General features: G+C 42.1%; 1 protein-coding gene and 1 non-coding gene across 2 annotated transcripts in view; one reads left to right on the forward strand and one right to left on the reverse strand.

Moving 5' to 3' along the window:
- The first annotated feature begins 3,150 nt into the window (after positions 1-3,150).
- Positions 3,151-14,600, forward strand: part of PDLIM7 (PDZ and LIM domain 7) — a 53,965-nt gene continuing 42,515 nt past the window's right edge. The window contains exons 1-2 of the mRNA XM_015820399.2: positions 3,151-3,230; positions 10,218-10,324. Coding sequence (XP_015675885.1) covers positions 10,220-10,324 — 105 coding nt within the window. The 5' untranslated portion in view covers positions 3,151-3,230; positions 10,218-10,219. The remainder of the gene's footprint in view (positions 3,231-10,217; positions 10,325-14,600) is intronic.
- On the reverse strand, positions 13,357-13,463 carry LOC114922859. The gene has a single exon (XR_003810507.1). It is a non-coding gene; the product is annotated as a U6 spliceosomal RNA (small nuclear RNA).

The following is a 14,600-nucleotide window of genomic DNA, read 5'->3' on the forward strand; positions in this document are numbered from 1 at the left end:
AAAGGTAAACATGGTTCTCAGCCATCTTGGCCTTGCCTTCTGGTGTTTGTTTAAACTGAAGCAAATGCAGCAAGATCACAGATTCTTTCCTACTGCAAAACCTATGGATAGTTAATAAATACAATATTAGACCATACCGTATTTTGGAGACCTTCCTTGGAAAGAACTGGCTTCTCAACAAACTAAATGTTATTGTTTACAAGGTAAGAAATCTGGAGAGTGTGAGCTTTGTCATCTTCTAACATGACGGTTTATTCTGGGAATTGTGAATCACAGCATTTTGCCTTAAATAGAAAAGAAAGCAACTGGAGATTTGCTTTATTCAGCTGTCCAGTAGCATTGGCCCAATAATATTTCCTGGCTCTGTGCTGGTTTTTAGCTCTTCCATGAGTGTCCTCTGATGACCTTCATATAATATTGATGGAACTGGTGTGTATGTACATAGATCCATATATATTGATTCCATAATGTAGGACTATAGATCATTTTATATGCTTTATAGTTTTGTACATTACTTTCATGTTTTTGCTATTTTCTTTGTTCATTTGCATCTCTAAACTGCTTTTCCCTGTAATCTTTCAAGATTTGTGAAAATAAGAACTGAAATACTTTCTGTACTATAAATAAACTTTTAAAGATTTTCCTCACAAAATCACACCTAAGGCCACCCTTACAGACATAGTATACAAGTATACTTTTACAGAAAAGTATAACCCTTTTCTTGTACTTTTAAGAACATATATTTTTCATCTTGGAGGAGATTTTGAGAGGAGAGCTAATTGAAAATGGCTGCAGGAGAAGGTCCTTAATCCATTGTGTGAACAGGGATAGGTGGGAGAAATAGTTATGGGTACACAAGTTGAACATTGCAAATAAATGAAACTACCTGAAATCTCTAATGAATTTCTTTTTCTCTTCAAAAAAAAAAAAGATTATGGCCGATTGCCCTAGGAATGGTAAGCATGCAAAACAAAATAGCAGAATCATTAGAATTTGTAGACAAAGCCCCAGATACAGCAGCTATTCTTCCTATAGCCAAAATTTGTGCCATGGTCCATCAAATGACTCCCAAAATTGGAAAAGTGCCAAGTTGCATAGATCCTGAGCTTTACCTGGATCTTGCCAACAAGTTCTTTGTGCCAATGTTTTGTTTGCTTTGTTACATTTTTACTTTAAATTGGTCAATGATCATAACAAAGATGTAATTTGGAAAGAAAGCAGTGCATAGCTTCAACAAGTTAAAACAAAAAAGATATTTGAGATCCACCCTCATCACAACTGTTTGAAGCTACCGTAGTATAACTATTGTGGCTCCTGGAGAGAAGCTATAATTTTCAGAGGTGTTGAAAATTCATTAGAAAGCTTTGGAGTACGTCCAAATTGAGCGTTTCTGCTGCTAATAATAATTTTGAGATTACTATCAGATGATTTTGTCTTTCCTAAGTTTTTTCTGGTAAGAAAAAATAGGAAGAAAACTTTGGGAAGCCATGGGTGGGTTGCAAAAGTGATATTCACACTCGTCTCAGTAAATTTGGTGCAATTAGGGTAATTGGCCAATAAAAAGTTCATTTGTTAATACCTTTACTTTCTGTAGAGAAATTCCTGCCTCTGAGCTTTTGAGAGGTACATAAAACTGAATCCCGCTTATAATGACTAGATGTGTGGTACCCTTTATAAACCCAGGACCAGCTTAATTGTTCATCACGCTTGGGCAGAGAACATAGTTTTGCTTTTTGGACAAAGCTAAATTCCTGTGCAAACTGCAAAAGTTCCTCAGAAGTCTTATCCCAAAAATGGTGATGTATCATTTCAGTTTTTGCTCACATAAGGAACTAGTCCAGTCTTGCTCATTGTTTTCAGCATGGAAGTGTCCCTTAAACTGCACCAAAGTAATTGCCCTACGTGCTATAAACCTGAGCTGGCTTTGTGTATGTACAGGTCTGTCAAAGCCATTGTGTATGCTTGTTCTGTACACAAAGGCCCATACATTTAGGGAGAAAAACTTACTCCACCTAATGATGAACCTTTTTAATTTGACCCAGGGTCAATGGATAAAAATAGCTTATTTGGCACCTTTAGCAACTTGGTGCTTGGTAACAATTAGATCAAATCCATTTTTATGATCTGGAACAATGCACATGTGGGCAACAAAGAATCAAATAGGGAAAAAAGTTTCACCATATTCTGGAGAGGTTGAGAGTTTGGCCTGATCGGAAATCGCAAACAAGGGCTTTGCAGCGTGCTGCATTCCCATTGCTGAGAGTCCCTTTGGAAGTCTCTTGTGTGCCTGGTTTTGTGTAATGAAGTACCCTGGCATCTACTATTTACCTCCTCTGGGGGAAGTACTGCAAACACCAGGGTCATCATGCGAGCTATTACCGATTACTTTATATGGCATGTTTTCTGACTTTGGAATGCTCTACCAAAGTCTTAATTCTTTCTGGGCCATTTCCCAGACTGCCAGAGATCAGCATAAGCTACTCTACTCAGGGAGAGGATAAAATGGACTGTGGAAACAATCCCCCGAATTTCAAATCCTTCCCTTTTGAGTTTGCTTTTTTTTTTTGCATTTAGGGATTTCTGTACAATTCCTTCCCCCCCCCCGCTTTTATTTTTGAAATAGAAACAGTTTACAGATGGTTTAAATTGGTCGATCCAGAGGTCTTCACTCCTCAATTGTGTGAAGCAGCAAGTATTTCCTGAGCATATGTAACGTTTCTGTTTTCCTCCAGAAAGAGTAACCACAGCCCTCTCCTCCACACCCCCCCCCCGTATTTGTTTTCAAATACGGCAACCCTAAGCATCTCACAATTTGTTTCTTCACACAAAGGTTTGCAAGACCCGGCTAGCCGAATGTCAGCCCTGGGCGCCCCACCTCTCCACCCAACGGGATCGCCTTTCCTGCTTAGCCAGTCCCGCTTGAAGTCACCGGCGGCGCCCACGCCGCACCCTCCCCGGCGACATCACCCCCAGCAGCGACTCCAGGGGGAGCCTTCAGGCCGCAGGAGGGGCTTCCCACCGCCGCGCATGCGCTCCTAGCGAACGGCGCTCAAGGGGCTTGGCTGAATGGTGAGGTGGGCGGGGCTGTTCTCTCCGGCCCGAGAGGAGCGCGAGATATATATATAAGGCTCGCTCTCGTCTGCGCGGCGGCGGCGGCGGCGAGCGCACTGGAACTTTAGTGGCCCCTCCGTGATCCGAGGCGGAGAGACTGCCCCGCGCGGGCCCTGCAGGTAGGTAGCCCATTTTATGGGGGAGACGGGAAGGCGGTAGATTTGGCCTTTCCTGGGAGAGCTCTGGCATAGCCTCGAGGGGACGGGACGGGGGGGGGGAGCGGCGCGCCTGGCCATTGAAGTACGTCCCGAGACGTGAGTTGTATCTCGGTTGTAGCCCGGATCGCGTCGTAGCAGTGCAAAGTGAGCGCCCTTGAGCAAACGGCGGTGGGTCCCGCTTGCTTTCCTCGCACCTCTCTGCCTCCCCCCCCACCCCGCATCTTCGGCGCGTGTCCCGGCGGTGGAAAGAGCCGGGCGCCCCGAGTAAGTCATCTACTCCCCTTCCCTCCGAGCCCCGTTTCTATCTTGCCGCCGAGGGCCAGACCGTTGCAAGCGCGCCCGAGTCCGGGTTGCTGCGACAACCGTCGGGGGTGCTCCGCGGCCCTCGTGGCGCCTGCCGCGATGGGCATGATCTTAGCTCCTGGATGTTACCGGCTTTCCCGGCTTCCTTTGCCGGATCGGAACGCCCGTTTTCTGGGAGTGAGCGGGGCTGCAATCGACGGCAGGCTCGCCTCTCAATCGGGGAACGGATCGGGCTTTGGGTCCTGCTGCGGCCGAAGGAGAAAGTGGCTTCAGGGGCTTTTCGTGAAGGGAGGAAACGTGAACATTACCCTTCCCTGAAATTAGCTATTTCGGTCTGTTGGACTACATCCCTCGCCCCAGCCGTCGATGCCATTGGTTATGGATGGTGGGAGTTTTGTTGCCCAATGCATCTGGACTGTCCCAAGGTGGGGAAGTCTCCTGTATACGGTAGTATTCTGTCACAGGTTGCCTCCTAGCAAATGGACCGCTAGCACCCATACAAGTAAAATAATGTATTAAATTTGAGCACAAAGATACTGTATATAAATGACAACAGGGAGTCATTTATATACAGTATCTTTGTGCTCAAATTTAATACATTATTTTACTTGTATGGGTACTAGCGGTATTTTAAGTTGTGATATAGTCTGGCTTTTAGCTGTGATTTAGTCTGGCTTTTGTAGTGGGCCTGAGCTGGGGTGCTATTAAGATGGTAAAGCATAGCTCTTCTCTGGCATTTTAACTGTAGGACTGTTTTTTTTTAAAAAAAATCTGATTGTGAATAGATTTGGAAGGGATGTTGTGATAAATACCCCCTCCACACAAACAGTATATCTCTGAAAACAAGACAGTAGGAAGAATCCTAGTTGTTCTTTAATGGAGTTTTAGAAACGTTTGTGTGCCCACGATCAAGAAACAGGATTCTGAGCAAAATGATCTCTTGATCTTATCCAGTGGAGTTCTTATTTTGATAGCTTAAAGAAATTGTTCTAGGGGAACAAATAAACTAAATGACATGCTTGTATATGTGTGTTTCTTTCTTACTCTGATATCAACTGTGATGTGAAGGGACACCCTAACCAAAAGAAAGTTCAGTTCCTAAGTGTCAAAACTCTTTCTTAATTTTAAGGAGAGTGTGGTTGAACAGGGCTATTGCATTATTAAATCATTTATCTTAAACAAGATTAGTGAGGAAAAAGATTTCCAAATGGGGTTGGGGTTGGGATTAATACTCCCTGGCTATTACTCATCTGGTTCTTTCCATTTCGGAGAACTGCCAGCTGAATCCACATAATGAATAAACTTCTTCTGGAGATGTGCAGGGTTAGAGAGAAAGAAAGCCTATTCATTCTCCATGTCTTCCATTGCCCTCCACTCCAAAGTGATCTTACTCTGAAAAGAAAAGATGAAACTTCTGATCTTTGCCAATATTAGGGATTTTAAACATGCTATCTCCTGGGACAGAACTTGCTTCCTTGAAGTTGAGAGATTTGTGTGCAAAACAAAAATCCATTGGGTCATTCTCAGCTAGGTAATGAAATAAGAGATATGTTTTCCTTTCCCAAAGTGAAGGGGGAAAATGTGAAGGGATATTTCTTTTTATTTCTAAAATATTTCTTTTTATTTCTAAAAGTTTTATTACAGAGGAGTATTTTTGTGTTAAACTTTGCAAAGGAATTGGAGGCTACTTATTAAAAACTAAAATTCGATAGACTTTTTCTTTAGTGCTGGTAAATGTATGGAAAAGTTTCTGCCTTTTTTTTACTAGTACAGTGGACTCCAGCATTGCTGAGTGTTTTTACTTTCAAGACAGTGTAATAGTGCATGAGTAATTTTATTCTCTTCTGCTTCAAGGCAGAAGCCTCTCCTTGTTCCCTACTTTTTAGTTAATGCCTGCCGGTGGATTGATTACCTTTCCAGTTTAGGTTTGTGTTCTACTTTGGGATCCTTGGATCATTAGGGATTCTAATGGGGATCAAGAAGGGGAAGCAAGTGATGAAATGTGTGACTGACCTCATGAAATGAACTCTGTGACTTATGTATATACTGTATGTCTGATGGGACAGAATTTATCTCATGATGTTGGTATGTGTGTTATCATTTCCTTGCCAGCGTGGTTGCCAGTAGATGCTATACTATGGTCAACTTCCTTGGTGGAGTTCTTGGTGCTCTCTGAGCTTGGTTGTTTGCTTTCAGATGTTTCATTCCCTAACTAGGTAACATCATCAATGTGTGTAGTATTTCAGCAGTGAAATGTTTGTTCAATGAAACAACCAACCTCAGAGAGCACCAAGAATTCCACAGTTCCAGTAGAAGAGAGTATCTGTAACTCTGGAGTGGAGTTACAGATATTCTCTTCTATTGGAACTTCCTTAGTGCCTGTCAATTACTCTGCCTTGCCTGACCTAAGTTTTTGAAAGATTCTAAATTTAAAGCACAGGGACAGGCAACCAGGACATTTGGGAAGGCTGTAGGCAGGGGACACAGCCTGGAGTTCAATCCTGACCTGCTCAAGGTTGACTCAGTCTTCCATCCTCTGAGGTCAGAAAAAGGAGGACCCAGATTGTTGGGGGACAATATACTGACATAGTAAACCACTCAGTGAGTACTGTAAAGTGTAAAGCACTATGGATCAGTATATAGGTCTAAGTGCTACTGCTATTCAGCCACAGTGCATTTGGGGTGGGAATTTTGGAAACTGCTGTAAAATAACTGCAGAATCAAGCTCAGAGCAGATTCCACCTTGTTTGCAACCCTTAAGACTGTAGGTCTAAACATGTATTAAATATATTATGGCCATCTACTCTGAGTGGCTGACAATATCCAGATATACAATTAAAACTAAATTAAAGGTATCTATTGTAAGCCACGGTGACACCAAAATAAACCTGTGTCATAATACAGATGACAAAATTCTGTGCTTGCATCATGAGGTCTTTTGAGGTATATCAATCATATCATTTGCATGATGATGTTATGACACCTTTGTCATAATTTATTCTCTTGTAGAGTCTTGTGTTTGCAGTGTGTCCACAATTGCTTTAGCATTATCTTTACTTACAGAAGGCCTTATAGGTAGAAAATAAAAATGATGGATGGTTACAGCCCATTCTTTATAATAACCAGGTCAGAAAAAAGACAAAAAATGGGTTGTGGAAAGCATTCATTTGGGATGAATTGTGGAAATTTGTCGGTTTACTTTTTGATAAATGAATGTTTTATGATTGGATATGCATATCAGGACAGCCATTTTGGGAAAACACTAGTAACATGTACACAAAATTTCAAATGTGCCTATTGGCTCCTAAAAGATTGTTAAGCCTGCTTGAATATAATTTCTTCATTTCAACCTTAATGCTAATCTCAACACTTCAAACCTTCCTCCCAGCCAGTATAGATATATATGCCTGTTAGTTTAGAACAACAGCGATGAAGTGATTTCTGATTCATGTAAACAAATACATTTGTTATTCTTTAAAAATGCCAGAGTCTCTTTCTGGAATCTCTGTGGTTCCTGTCTCTTTCCTTTTCAGCACACAAATCCTAGCAGTGCCTGTTGGTGTATGTAGGTATGTTACCCTATCTAACTGACACATTGCTTCAAAACTTGGTCGCTACCGAGAAAAACATAAGAGATTAATAAGGCAGAAAGTTTACTGTATGAAAACCTTTCTCTGCTTACTAGTGTTTTCCTGCATTTAGACAGAGCCTTTCTTTTTCTCAATGCCTCGATTAACCTTTATTTCTCCATATCCAGTATGTTTTATCACAAGGACAGCTGACTATATTATTGTAGTTTTCTAACTACAAAGCAAACAATGTTCCAATCAAGAAACTACTAACTCAGACAAATAAGCTAACACTAAACACCAGCCCAGTCAAGGAACCACCAAGTCCACTCTCATGAAGAGTGACAGAGCAAGCCGTTAGTATATAAAATGAGAGTAAACCCCACTCCCTTACTTGCACTTAAGATGTTACCTAGTTGATAATGAAACATCTGCAAAAAGCAATCAAGCTCAGAGAGCACCAAGGACCCCATAAGTTAAAAGTCCTAAAAGACTTTCCCACTGTCTGGGGAATTCTGAGAGTTGAAGTCCAGACATCTTAAAGCTACAAAAGTTGAGAAGCATAGAGGTAGCCTGAGACTGCAAGAGCTGTGTAACACAGGATGCTACCACTCTTTATCCTGGTACTTTTGGCTGGAGATGCTCTGGTGAATCTGAGGATGCTGTAGAAACCTTGCACCAGGCGGACAAATAACTGATGAGTGAGCTCTTGTTATGAGGCCTAAGACATTCCTCCTGCCCGTCCAGGCATGTTTTGCCAACTCAGGTTTGGGAGGAGGTGGGAGAAATCTCGGCTCTCAAGATTCTTCCAGCAAAGCATGTTCCTCTGAGATTCCCAAGGAGAGAAGATATTAAACTCTTGGAAATGTTTCAAGCTCTGAAGCAGCCCAAGGGTGCAAGGAAAGGATGGTTCAAGCTCGTGTGCTGCCAGAATTTTTTCTCAGGGAGCGGATGGGGGGGGGGTCATACTCCCCCTCCCCGTTGGTCTTCACGATATACATTCCCATCTATCCTGCCTTAAAAGAAAGCCATGTTTTGGGTGTGGGAGTACATTTTTCTTTTCTCCTTCTGATTTGGCCTGATTTCCATTAGATCAAATAAGAACCAAGTTGACACTTGGGAGAGTTCCCAGTGAGTGCTGCAGCCTTGATGAGCAAGCCTTGGAACATGACAGTAATGCTTGCCTTATATAGACAACGCACCGCCTGTGGGAAATGGAGGAAGCAAAGGAAGGGCTTTGTGTTCAGAGGAAACCTTTCCTGCTTACAGTGCAGGGAGGAGATTTTAATCAGCTTATGTTGTAAGGAGATAGAGGATAGCCATATCTAAGCCGTATCTTCTTTTTAAGTGATTGTCCACTAGGGCTTCAAGGTCCCTCTCACAGTTAGTGTTTTTGAGCCAGGTTTTGCCTAATTTATACTTGTACTTTTAGTTTTTCTTACCTGTGTAAAACCTCGCTTTTCTCCACGTTAAATTTATAAATAAATTTTATTAAATTTATTTATGTATAGGAAGTTGGTTGTCAGTAAAGACAGTGTCTGTCTTGATCGATCAATCACAGTTTCTCAGCTATGGCAATTTGAAGATGCATGGAATTCAATTTCTAGAATTTCCCAGCCAACATGCTGGTTGGGGAATTCTGAGTGTTAAAAGTCCACATATCTTCAAGCTGTCAAGGTTGTAAAACACTGCTCTAGAATTGGAGGTGCTGTTGCATCCTATTTTGATAGGGGAGATAGGAAGTTGGCTTAAACTGGATTGATTTGAGGTATGCAGGGAGAAACAGTCATATTGAGTTAAATAAATTGAAGCACTAGGTCTTTACATAACTGCCATTTTCAGCTTCAGGGACACCTACATTATTAGAGGCAAAAATCCCCCAAAGTAGGGTTTTTAAAAATACTTCTTGTTGATAAATTTAATCCATGCTTTTAAAAAAACAGAATGGAACAAGGAGTTGGCAGATTTCCATTTTGCCTAAACAGTGGGAAAGCGTCCAAACATCTTTACTGAAAATTTCATTAAATCTTAGATCTTTCATCCTGATTGGGTCCCATTACAAAAGGAGAGTATTGTTGGAGATGCCATGAGAAGAATAGATTTTTGTACCATCCTAAAATTGCTATCTTCTGACAAAATATCATTCCACATATTCAGTTGACTTTGAGACAGGTTTTAATAGTTTGGTCATCAGTACTCTTTTGAACTATATACCTATTACATGGAAGTGATGGCTGAGCAACAAAAATGGATTTTCTGTATCTTTCTGATTGCTAAAAGTCTTGCCTTTTCACATTGGAAGCAGTTATGGCCCCAATTACTTAATGAATTGAAGACATGATGTTACTGGGAATTATGAAGTTGCTTACAGATGTATATTATGCATGGATACAGTAGTTCTAATGGAAAATGATAATCATGTACTCTATATAATTATGTAAATGCATGCATGAGAGGTGCTTGAATATATATATATATATATAAAGTGCCATTTTGTTGTTTTGTTTTTTATTGTTTTCCTTTTCTATTCTTTTTAATTATATATATGCATGTGAAACATATTCTTTTTAAAGAAAAAAGTCTAGTCCAGGAGTAAATTTAGTGCCTAGGTATGTAGCAGCCTTATTTATGCAACTACTCCAGGTACTTAATAAAACTTGAGCAAAATTGATGGGAATATAAAACAAGCCGATCCAAACACCATGTAAATTGACCCAAAATATCTGAAGCTCCCGTGCTTTTAGGCTGTTGGAAATACAACTTGGAAGAGAAGTACCTTGGCTTCTAGTAACTGGCTTCCAATATACTGTATATATATTTGAACAAGAAAAGCTTGTGGGAATTTTCTGTAAAGAAGTGAGTGGGGAATGAAACTAGCTCTGGAGCAAATGGAAGAAGTTTAATAGTGCAGTAATTGGGCAATGACATTTGCATAAAATAGCAAAATTCTAAGATCTTGCTCTGCAGCATGCTATCATTTGCTCACCCTTTGGCACCACGCCTCTTCTGCATGCTAGGTATTTCTTGTTTCTACTGTTTTGTGTAACTATTAAGTTAATATTTTCTAACCCCTTAGATATGAGTGACATGGATTCATACAAGATTCTTCTGGATGGGCCAGCACCATGGGGGTTCAGACTGCAGGGTGGCAAGGACTTCAATATGCCACTCTCCATTTCCAGAGTAAGTAGTATCATCTAAAGCCCCGTTAACGGAACTGTTGTGTTTTTCATTTCTCCCTCTACCATGCACACTTCGGAGGATATTGAGACATTGCAGTTACTGTGTTACTTCATCCTTTTGGTTGCAAACATTGGAGTTAAAATGTTCACAGCAATTTGTGGGCTTGTGTTTTGCTCACCAAACCAAGCAAGGCCCTTCCCTCAGGAAACTGCCAGTTTGGATTGCTCCCATGATGTAATGAGAAGGTCCTCAGCATTTAGGCTGTTACTTGATATCTGGCTCTTGAAGCTCCCACACACTATTTTTGAGTCTGTGGCAATAGCTCTTGCCATGTGGCTAGGTGGAGATAGCAGTACAGGAAGGGATTGTGGTAATATGAATACACATGCCTGCAGTTCCAAATGTGTTGGCAAGATGTGTAATTTAGTTGATCCAGAGGGCAGCAGTTTCTGTTTGACACATTACTGGCAGCTGATACTTGTTGGTAGCTAATCAATCTTGGTTTTTTCCCCAGCTGTTGGGTTTGGGCTTTTTTTTAGGTTCCCTTTTGCAAATTCATGAGGTTTCCACTTAGGCAAAATAAGACTGAGTTTTGTAGCAGGATAAGAATAAGATGCAGAGCTTCTCTTCTCCAGAAGATCTTTTTGGAGATTACTCGCTCTAAGCTCAGTCTCTGCATCTCCAAAATGAAATTTATGGGAGCCACTCTCACTTTCCCTGTTCATTTTTTTTTTTTACATATTCTGCAGGAAAGCCTATAGATTTTCTTTCCTGCTAGAGACTGTGGGCCGAGAAGGCACAAGACAGTATAAATAACGTCTTACTAACCTGGCACTCTCTGGCATTTATTTTATTGATTATTTATACTAATCCTTTCTGCTTATGGAAGCCACCAAGCAGATATCCTGGGACTCTAGCTCTCAATGTTACCAATCAGCATGGCAAACTTTTCGGAGCGACAAGTAGGGTTTGAGATTACAAAGAACCATGTTTTGGGAATGTTCAATTCAAATACCAATGCAGCTGTAATTTGGCAAAACAGCGTTAAGATGAATACTTTTTAAATGCCTCAGCTTCTCATGCCTCATGCAGAAATCTCAACTGTCTCTTTATAAGGCAATAACGAATGCATGAAGGGCCAGTTTGATATTGGGATTAAAAGCAGGTGATGATGAGTTCTAGTCTTGCCTTAGGCACGAAGCCAATTGGGTGACTTTGGGCAAATCAGTCTCTCCGTGTACTGAGAAGAAAGCAGAGATGGACCATTTCTGATAAATTTCACTAAGAAAACTAATGGGCTCGTCTATGTAGTTCCTGGGACTGACATCCCCCCTCCAAAAAAAAAAAAAAAAAATCATGAAGAAGGTTTCGGCCACAGAGCAAGTGCCACAAAGTCTGCTTTATTGTTAAGATTAGTAACCAACCGCCCCTTGGGATCCGCAGGTATTTTCTCAGTGTTTCCTTTTGTTCATTATTAAGTGTACCTTGGGCTTTGTTTCTGGGCTTACTGTCACCCACTGTGGATCGTTCTTGACCTGAAAGTGCCTCTGGGGTTGATTTGGCTGCTTACAAAGCTGTCACTGGATGGCTTGCAGACAATTCCCCCCTCTCCTTGGAATTGCCTTATAAGCCTAGGAATGCTGAATGCAACCACCGCTGACGCCTGCAGCTCTTTGGCAAAGCAGAAGGTTTCTTTATGAGCTAGAAGCCCTCAGGGCTGGAGAAGGGCACCATGAAGTCTCCCAGAGCCAGACACCTCCTCCCCGAGCAAACCCGCCCCTAAATTTTGTTTTTGTGCCTCTCACCCTCCGGATCACCTCTTTCGTTCCAGTTTGGTTCGTCTGGGGCAGTCCTGTTTATATTCTCTGCTTGGCTATTCTTGCAAAAGTGTTCTTCTAGCCCATCTCAGGGGAATGAAGCCCTGCTTTCCTGCTAGGAGGGTTTTCTGCTGAAACAGCCCCAGCTATTCCCACTCCCCTCCCTCTTCTCGTTTTGGAAAAAGATTTCTCTTGGCTCACAGCCAGCTCTTAACAAAGCCCCAGCCTAGACAGGGTAGAGCTGTTCTGTGGCCAGACCCCAGCTAGTGCCTCCCACAAGCATACCAGACAAGAATTGCAGCCCCTCTCCTTGGCCCTAGCATGCCACAGCAGCCCATCCCTTTTGCAAGCAAGGTGGGCCCTTCTTTAGTGGTCAGGCCTTGGGAAACTTTTGCTTCCTCTACTGTTGTGGCTCGCTGCATTTGCCAGCAGGCATCATGGCTAAGAATAGTTGGTATCCCTCCCTCCCTCCCTCCCTTCCTTCCTTCCTTCCTTCCTTCCTTCCTTCCCTCCCTCCCTCCCTCCCTCCCTCCCTCCCTTCCTTGGGCAAAGGTAGATGGCTACCACTGGCCTGTGTTCTGGCAGAGCACCATTGTCTATTTTGGCAAGCTTCAGAGGGAATATGGTGCAGGGATTCATTGCTGATTCTGGCAGTATTACATATTTCCACTAGAGTTGCCTCGTTTTACTTTTGCCCTTCCAAAAATGATGTCTTTATTTTTCAATATATGCTTTTCTCTTCTTGGTTAAAAAATTAAAATGTTAATTTCCTTTTCTGCTTAATAAATGCTGGGAAATTTGTGCAACTTCCGGAAGGAGTTGGTCAGGTATGTCGATTGTGACGTATCAGGAATGATTAAGTCGGGATTTTTTCTGTTAAAAATTAATAAGGCATTTGGGTGAAAAAATGCTAAAGATGTCTTTTGGTCAAGCTGGATATTCTGTGACTACATGGACCAGGTTGAGGCTTACAGTATAATAAAAAGGAAAGGGGCCATAGAGCTATTCAAAGACTGAAGGTGAAACTTGTTGCTTTCTAAAGGAAACTGAATTGCAATTCTCAGCCAGTGTGATCTTAGTGAGGACTTCGGGATTTGTAGTTCAGTAAAACCTTTGTTTCATAAAACTCGGACGGTATGTGAGAACTTGATGGAATTTTGTAAGACTAAGGACAAAATAATACGCTCCGTTGCCAATATTCTTATCACTAGAGTTTTGCCTCTTTCTTTCTTTTTAAATGGAAACTTAATCCATGTGCAGGGGCCATGCTAATCATCTCTATATCATTACAATTTTAGTATACGTGCTGCTGAAGCAAGCACACTAGAGCTTTACTTCTTGATTAGAAATGCTGGAAAAATTACCTTTAACCAGCTTCTTGGTCTAAAACAGTTTGAAAACCCCTGATTTTGATGGCTGTAGTACCCCAAGTATGATATGAGTAAAACCATAGGGCAGAAGACAGAGGTTTCAGAGCACAAAATGCAGAAACTTCTGGCATTGAAAATAAATAGTGGAATGCAAATAGTGGAATGCACTTGGTATCTCCCATTCAAGTATTAGTAAAACATCTGTGAGATATTGAACATACCCTTAGTCATGTGTGCAGGACTGCCTAGCATATTTAGAGTTTTCAATAGATGTGACCACATACAAGTTTCTATAGCAGTGGTTCTCAACCTTTTTAATGCCGCGACCCCAACCAGTCGTAAGTCGAGGACTAAACCGGTCGTAAGTCGAGGACTAAACCGGTCGTAAGTCAAGGACTACCCAACCGGTCGTAAGTCGAGGACTTTCCCTGCCCGGGAGCGTGCGCATGCGTGGTTCCGCCCCCTGCGCTGGCCGAGGCGCAGCTGGCAAGCGGCAGAGACGGAGCAGGCCGACCACCAGCTGGCCCAGCCCAAGGGAGGTAAGGCACCTGCCGGAAAAGGGGGAAAAAATGGCGGACAAAAAAAATGGCGGACAAAAAAAAATGGCGGACAGCCTTGCTTGGCGACCCCCATGAAATGGTCGATCGACCCCAAATGGGGTCCCGACCCACAGGTTGAGAACCACTGTTCTATAGTCTCTAAGTCTATAATAATAATGATGATGATGATGATGATGATGATGATGATGATGATGATGATGATGATGATGATGATAAAGTTGGAAGGGACCTTGGAGGTCATCTAGTCCAACCCCCTGCTCAGGCAGGAAACCCTATACCATTTCGGACAAATGGCTGTCCAGTCTCTTCTTAAAAACTTCCAGTGTTGGAGCGTTCACCGCTTCTGGAGGCAGGTTGTTCCACTGGTTAATTGTTCTAACTGTCAGGAAGTTTCTCCTTAGTTCTAGGTTGCTTCTCTCTTTGGTTAGTTTCCACCCGTTGCTTCTTGTCCTGCCTTCAGGCGCTTTGGAAAATAGCTTGACTCCCTCTTCTTTGTGGCAGCCCCTGAGATATTGGAACACTGCTATCA

The sequence above is a fragment of the Protobothrops mucrosquamatus genome, unplaced genomic scaffold, assembly GCF_001527695.2.
Source record: "Protobothrops mucrosquamatus isolate PMUCROS unplaced genomic scaffold, P.Mucros_1.0 scaffold1124, whole genome shotgun sequence".
In the NCBI taxonomy this organism is placed as follows: Eukaryota; Metazoa; Chordata; class Lepidosauria; order Squamata; family Viperidae; genus Protobothrops; species Protobothrops mucrosquamatus.